The sequence below is a fragment of the Caenorhabditis briggsae genome (genome assembly GCF_000004555.2).
Source record: "Caenorhabditis briggsae complete genome, chrI, whole genome shotgun sequence".
NCBI classification, from domain to species: Eukaryota; Metazoa; Nematoda; class Chromadorea; order Rhabditida; family Rhabditidae; genus Caenorhabditis; species Caenorhabditis briggsae.
Window position 1 is genome coordinate 12,507,990 of NC_013489.2, and position 7,464 is coordinate 12,515,453.

The 7,464-nt window shown below is 36.1% G+C and overlaps 4 protein-coding genes across 4 annotated transcripts in view; 2 read left to right on the forward strand and 2 right to left on the reverse strand.

Annotated features, from left to right (window-relative positions):
- The window catches only part of CBG20431, a gene marked incomplete at both ends in the record, with an annotated part of 6,479 nt that extends 6,126 nt beyond the window's left edge, over window positions 1-353 (forward strand). Inside the window, one exon of the mRNA XM_045241358.1 lies at window positions 270-353. Within this exon, the coding sequence (XP_045097039.1) occupies window positions 270-353 (84 nt within the window). The remainder of the gene's footprint in view (window positions 1-269) is intronic.
- A 115-nt stretch (window positions 354-468) lies between these two features.
- Window positions 469-946, reverse strand: CBG20432 (the record flags this gene model as incomplete). Its single annotated transcript, XM_002646528.1, has 2 exons — window positions 469-795; window positions 896-946. 2 exons carry the CDS (start codon window positions 944-946, stop codon window positions 469-471), a joined length of 378 nt encoding a protein of 125 aa, XP_002646574.1.
- Window positions 947-1,679: 733 nt separating this feature from the next.
- On the forward strand, window positions 1,680-2,721 carry CBG20433 (the record flags this gene model as incomplete). The annotated part of the gene is made up of 3 exons (XM_002646529.1): window positions 1,680-1,868; window positions 2,161-2,246; window positions 2,631-2,721. The coding sequence occupies 3 exons, from the start codon at window positions 1,680-1,682 to the stop codon at window positions 2,719-2,721; spliced, it is 366 nt and encodes a 121-aa protein (XP_002646575.1).
- Window positions 2,722-4,116: 1,395 nt separating this feature from the next.
- CBG20434 overlaps window positions 4,117-7,464 on the reverse strand; it is a gene marked incomplete at both ends in the record, with an annotated part of 4,250 nt that continues 902 nt past the window's right edge. The window contains 3 exons of the mRNA XM_002646530.1: window positions 4,117-4,435; window positions 5,021-5,197; window positions 5,866-6,426. Coding sequence (XP_002646576.1) covers window positions 4,117-4,435; window positions 5,021-5,197; window positions 5,866-6,426 — 1,057 coding nt within the window. The remainder of the gene's footprint in view (window positions 4,436-5,020; window positions 5,198-5,865; window positions 6,427-7,464) is intronic.

The following is a 7,464-nucleotide window of genomic DNA, read 5'->3' on the forward strand; positions in this document are numbered from 1 at the left end:
ACGTTTAGATGCTAAAAACCAATAATTTCGAAGCTTTACGCATTTTCCGTTCCTTGACACGTTTTTCGCGTCTTGACGCAATTTTTGTGGCTTGACGCAATTTTTGTGGCTTGACGCATTTCTCGCGTCTTGATGCAATTTTTAAAACCAAAATTACAGTGAAGAACAGGAAACACGCCGGAAACGGAAGTTGTGTCAAGCTTTGCGCATTTTTAGTGCCTTGACGCGTTTTTTGCTACAGAAAGCCTAAAATTTTGTATTTTTTTCAGGACGACGTATATCGTGATAACGGACACCAGAAACTTCCAAATATCAAGGGTGTGCGAGATTGCTCATATTCGTACATGATCTGAAAAGTTGGGTATCCTCATTACTTGTGATTTTTTCATTAGATGGAATAAATTATTGGGATTTGAAAAATTGTATAAAACATTTTTATTTTTCGAATAAAACATTGATTTAAAAAGTTCACAAAATGGTGCACTTGTTCTTTTTCTTCATTCTCTTTTCCTGATTTTTCGTTGCATCTCTAGAAGTGTCCGGAATTTTTATTTCCTTTTTTTCAGGAACTTTCAATACCAATGGAAGAAGAATTTTGATAGTTTCGGGAAGCTTCTTATATTTCTTTGAATCAAATGGCTCCAGAGAAAAATGCTCGTTTTTTGGTGCATTCAAATCGCAAAAATCCACTGGTCCTCTCACTTTTGAATTCTTTTCTCGTCGAGTTTCACGATAGGAATCACTTGGTGGATCGAGATCGAGGATGAAGTCAGAAACAACGACTTCAAACAACAACTTCAAAAATAGATTTTTTTTATTGCTCATCATTTTTTCCGGTCCAAAACTAGTCAAAAAACTTTTCTCGGTTCAAAAAATTAATTAATTTTTTTCTCACTTGGCTAGACATATGTCTTCCGATGTACTTCCGGTCAGCTGACCATATCATATTCTAGAATATTCTTTTTCAAAAATTTATTTTTTCAAAACAATTTTATCAAGAATGTCTCAAAATCTAACTGATTATTTTATCAATATTTACCCAATTTTATGTGAAAATGCTTCTAGAAAACCGCTGAAATTTTTGGAATCCAAAGAAAGTTTCGTTGACATTTGCCGCTTAATTACACTAATTAGTCTACCATTTCAACTTTTCGCATTTTTCTGTATTCTCAAAAAAACGCCAAAAAGCATGGAATCGGTAAAATCGAGTCTGCTAAATTTGAATTTCTGGTATACAATTTGTGGAATTTACTATTCATTTTTCTCGACTCCTTACTTTTTTTATCCGGTTATGGCTGGATTTTTTGATGGAATTCTAAGTTCAGTGGGAATTTCCAATGCATTTCAATGTTTTTTACAAACTGCGACTAGTTTTGGTGGGCTTTTTGACAACCTGTAATAGAAGGGCCCCCTCACTCTTAGCTTTGAGCTCACATATCTCGGTTCCTGTCAAAGATAGTAAAAAGTTGTCAACTGATAAATTATTTATCATATTATCAGCAATTTTTTATCAGTTGACCAATTTTTGATATCTCTCAAAAGAACCGAGATAATTGAGCTAGCATGGGAGCAAAGAAAAGTTTGCTAGCTCAAACTTTACAGTGTGAGTGCCCTTTTATTACAGGTTTTACGGGAAAATTTTCGCCAGATAATACTTTTTAAATCTGAAATTTGCAGCTATGGTCATGTCATTTCTGATACTTTTTGAAAATCGAAGCACTTTAATTGTCAATAATATTTTTCGATTTCAAAATAATTCAACTAGGAATTTATGGTTGTTTCTCAATATTTTTGGATGTATGGCATTGATGGTCCCCATTTTTTTGAATTTCCCGAATCCAGATGACGCGAGGATGGTTTTGTTGAAGGTGAGTAGATATTCGGGAATTCTGAAATTCCGAATTCCTAAAATTTTGAGTTTTTGAATTTCAGAAATTCAGAAAATTCAAAATAAAGTTTTGATATTCCGAATTTTCCAAAAAATTGAACCGGAAAGATAATAAAAAATTTTGAAAGATCAGAATTTCTGAAAATCACAAAGTTCAGAATATCAGAAAGTTCACAAAATTTGAAAGATCAGAAAACTAGAAAACTCAAAGTTCAACGTTTTTAAAGTTCAGAAATTTTGAAAAGTCGAATTTCGTAAATTCCGAAATTCAGAATTCGCATTTTTCTGAAATACTGAGATTTCAAATTTATTGGAAAAAAGTCGATAAACAAAATTTCGAATATCAAAATTCCGAAAAGTTAGAAATTCGAAAATTCGAAAATACAAAACTCCAGAAATCCGAGAAACTACGGGAATTGCAAAAGTTGAAAACTCGCAATTAGAAAATATAGATACTGAATATCCGACATTCAGAAATTGAGAAATTCAGCACATTGGAAATTCGAATATTCGGAAATAACAAATTTCAAAATATCCGAATTTTGGAAATTCGAAAATTAAAGACATTTTTCAAAGTTTTCTGAGTTTCTGAATTTCTAACGTCACCGAAAATTCGAAATTAGAAAGTTTTAATTTTCTCGAGTTTTCAGACAGATTCAGATTCAGATCCTAAAAACCAGTAAAGATTTCAAGACTGAAGTTTTCTGAAAACTTCCAAACTCTCAAAATTATTAATTTTCAGACATTCCCCTGTCCCCCAGAATACTTTTTCACCGAAAATATCATGGTTTACCCTTTGGAAGGCTTCTGGAAACTCTACACAAGTGCAATGAATTTATTCATAAATGGAGTTCTTCTTTTTCAAAATTTCTTCTTCGCCGTCTGCTGTCTCTACTATCTCTTTCATTCGAAATCATCCCAAGTGTCTTCTGAAACCCGACGTCTTCAAATTCGCTCACTTTTTGGCATATTTCTTCAAATTACTATTCCGATTTCTATGCTTTTGATTCCAATGATTTCATTAACTGATTATACAAAACAAGAGGAATTTGATCAGGCGAAAAATAATTTGACCTATTTGCCAGTGATTTTACATAAGGGAATCGCTAGTTTCTGTATTCTTTTCGTTCATTTTCCTTATAGAAATTTTTTAGTTTCGATGATTTTTTGTAAAAAACCAAATGATAATAAGATTGTAAATGTCTCGAGTTCTGCTTCTGTCATGAGACTATAAACCTTTTTTTTTCTTTTTTCATCTGAAAGTTTTTTGAGTTTCTGAGATTCTGAGATTCCAAGATTCTCATACTTGTAACGGGCCGGGCCCGTCATTTCACTAGTTTTGAAAATTTCAAAAACACATAAGGGGGACCCTTATGTGATTTTTTTTCGACCAACATTTTTTTTCGAGATTCTGAGATTCTGAGATTCTAAGGTTCTAAGATTCAAGATTCTGAAATTCAGAAATTCTGAGATTCCAAGATTTTGATATTCTGAGATTCTGAGATCCTGAGATTCTGAAATTCCGAAATACTGAGATTCTCAGACTCTGGGATACTGAGATTCTGAGATTCTGAGATTCTTAGATTCTGATATTCTGAGACTCTGAGATCCTGAGATTCTGAAATTCCGAAATTCTGAGATTCTGAGATTCTGAGACTCTGGGATTCTGAGATTCTGAGATTCTGAGATTCTGAGATTTTGATATTCTGAGATTCTGAGATCCTGAGATTCTGAAATTCCGAAATTCTGAGATTCTCAGACTCTGGGATTCTGCGATTCTGAGATTCTGAGATTCTTAGATTCTGATATTCTGAGACTCTGAGATCCTGAGATTCTGAAATTCCGAAATTCTGAGATTCTGAGATTCTGAATTCTGAGATTCTGAAATTCTGAGATTCTGAGATTCTGAGATTCTGAGACTCTGAGATTCTGAGATTCTGAAATTCCGAAATTCAGAGATTCTGAGATTCTGAAATTCCGAAATTCTGAGATTCTGAGACTCTGGGATTCTGAGATTCTGAGATTCTGAGATTCTGAGATTCTGAGATTCTGAGATTCTGAGACTCTGGGATTCTGAGATTCTGAGATTCTGAGATTCTGAGCTTCTAAGATTCTAAGATTCTGAGATTCTGGGATACTAAACTTCTGTATGTCTTCCTGGAAAGTTAAAAAAACATTCAAAAATTCAAAGCTTCATAATTCCATAATCATAGTTCACACAGAGTTCACTACTCTCCCTTCGACTGCTTTTCATGTCGCTTCTTGAAAACTTTCAGCAATTTCTGTTTGGCTCCGCCCCCTTCCAGCGTTCCATTCTCACTCATCACCGCCATTCGATCAAACTCTCCAACGGCCATCGACATACTGGCTCGGCGAGCAGCTTCGACAAAAATGAAGTGGTTGAGGTACTTTTTGATGGCTTCTGGAGTGTTTGAAGGCATTTGAAGGAATTTCGAACTCAGGACATCCGCCTTTACAACAGCATTCGAAATGCTTTCGAATGGTTCTGCACCATCGGCAAAGACTTCGTAGCATGTGATGCCCCAGCTGAAAAATTATGCCATATTTTTGTTTTTTGAAAAATTAAAAATATTGAATTTGAACCTCGCTTGAACTTCGCTTGAACTTGTCGCTACTTTAAATTTAATTATCTCGGTTCTTTTAAAAGATATCAAAAAATTGTCAACTAAAAAAATGTACCCGATATCATGACACATTTTATCAGTTGACAATTTTTTGATATCTGTTACAGGGGCCGAGATAATTGAGCGCAAGGTAGACATGTCTGCTGGCACCGTCTGATCGTCTGAGCTGCGCGTTATTCGTTTTCTATGAAAGATATCAAAAATTTGTCAAGTAAGAAAATGTAGTTTTAATCATGGCAAACATTTTGTCAATTGGCAAAATTTTAATATCTCTAATAGGAGCCAAGATAATTGGGCTCAAAGCAACCAAACACCCTTCTTCCCCGGCGACTTCAATCTGTTTGATCTTATTTATCATGGTTCCCATAAAAGATATCAAAAAGTGGTCAACTAATAAAATGTAGCTGATAAAATGACAAGTTTTTTATCAGTTAACAATATTTTGTTATTTTTCATATGAGCCGAGATAATTGAGCTCCAGTAGTACCTATAAACATCGGTTGCGTAGGTGAATGTGAGCGTGGACAATGTCTCCGGAGCCAACCATTTCACTGGCAGTTTGCATGTCGTTCTTAATTTGTAACATGGTCCAGTACGGGAAAGACCAAAGTCCGTGATTTTGACAACGTCCTCATGGAGCAAACAGTTGCGCGCGGCGATGTCTCTGGAAAATTTAATTTTTCGTTTAAGTTTAATGTAAATTCGAATTTTCCACTTTAAACTGCACATTTCAGTCAAAAAACCAACTTTCTAGCTTATCTGGGACCCGAGATATAGTCGATTGAAGTTTCAAGAAGCGAGAGAGCGCGGGGAAAGAGGAGGGCGCAGACAGTCTCCTCGTCTGCGCGCACTCCTTCTTTTCTCCACTCTCTCGCCTGCAAAACGTCAACAGCTTGTATCTCGAGTTGTAGAATAGCTAGAAAGCTGGTTTTAGATAGAAATGTGTAGTTTGAAGTGGGAAATTGGAATTTGCATTAAAAAGGCTAATCAATTTATTTAAATTTTCATAAGATTCTTAAAATTCACAAATATTAGTTTAAAAAAATAGAAAATCCTGTAGAATGAGATTGGTTTTACTTTTCTAGCTCATCTAGAACTCGAGAAACATCAATTTGAAGTTTGGAGTGACGCAGGCAGTTAGAGTGTCTCGTTGGCTGCGTTCTCTCCCTTCCTCACACTCTCTAGTCGCTTAAATACAAAATGGCTATATCTCGAGTTCTAGATGAGCTAGAAAGTTGGTTTTTGAAAAAAAAGAAGCTAAAAACTGTTTGCCTATGAATACAATGATTCTGGTGAAGATAGTCGATGCCTCTTTCAGCTCCAACACAAAACTTGATTCTCTCGGCAATAGTTACAGTAGTCCCATTGGCTTTAGCCTTTTTCATATGATCCTGTAGAGAGCCGCCTTTGACCAGTTCCAAAAGGATATACAATGGCTGTTCGTCATGAGCAACACCGTACAAACGGACGACGTTCTTGTGATTGAAATTTCGAATGAATCTTGCCTCATTCATCATTTCGCGAATCTTCAATTTACTCAAAAACGCCGACACTTTTGTCATTTTAATCGCCACCTCTACGACACTCCCATCCTTGAGTTTCAGTGTTCCAGAACACACTTTTCCAAATGCACCCTCTCCTAAAACCTTTCCGACGGTCACATCCGAATGATGAAACTCCCATGGTTGGAGGAGAATCGGATTTTTGAGTTGAAAGGTGGCCGATGTGCAGGCACCAGTGTGTTTCGTGTAGTAGGTGATGAGTTCGGTGATCGAGTCGAATGGACGCGTTTGCTCACAGTAGAACATGTTTGAGACACGCTTGATGACCACGTTGCGGACCTGGAAAACTGAAAATTGGATGCAATTTTCTAGATCATCTGAAAGCTTAAATCTTATAATTTTTCTGTTTATTCGCCCAAAATTTTCCACAAATTTAGTTTAGAAATCATCTCTTTAGCTCTTCTGGAAGCCGAGATTCATCCCTTTCTAGTTTTGCGGACAAGAGAGCAAGCGGAAAGGGGGGGGGAGGGAGGAGTGCAGACAGCGAGACTCTCTAACTAGCTGCGTCTCTACAAACTGAAAACGCATGTATCTCTGCTCCCAGATAAGCTTGCGAGATGATTCCTGAACCAAACTTTTGGAAAAATTAAGGCAAGCCTGCAAAATAGCACGTGGTAGGGTAGAGTGCAGACACCGATATGCTCAAACTATCTGCGTCTCTCCAAACATTGAAAAAACGCTTGTATCTCGGCTCCCAGACAAGCTAGAGAGATGATTCTTGAACTAAAATTGTGAAAAAATTTGGCAAATCAGAAAATATAAGTTTCTTTAAAACTTGAGAAAAAAATATTACTGAAATTTTAAGTGTAAAATGCGCAGAATCACATTCGAAAATGCAGAAAATCAAATTTGACTGAAAAACAAAATATTTTGGTTTGTAAACCAAGTTTCTAGCTAAAATTTCATGAAAAACGAAACATTTCCGTTCAAAAACCAACTTCCTAGCTCCTTTAGAACTCGAGATATGGCCCTTTGAAGTTTTGGAGGAGAGAGAGTGGGGAAACTGGGGAGAGCGCAGACGACGAGACTGTCTGCGCTCTATACTTTCCCTGCGCTCTCTCGCCTTGTGAAACTTGAAACGCCTGTATCTTGGCTCCCAGATGAGCTATGAAGTTGATTCCTGTACCGAAATGAAGGAAAAATTTTGGAGAATCAGAAAATATAACTTTCATAAAAATATGAGAAAATATCTTACTCAAAAGTTGAACTGCAAGGTCTAAAATCACAAAAAAAAAACAGGAAACTAAATGTTTTATGAGAAACTGAACATTTCTGTCTAGAAAGCGATTTTCTAGCTATTCTAGAACTTAAGATACAGGCCCTCGAAGTTTCGGAGGCGAGAGAGTGAGAAAAGGAGGAGAGCGCAGAC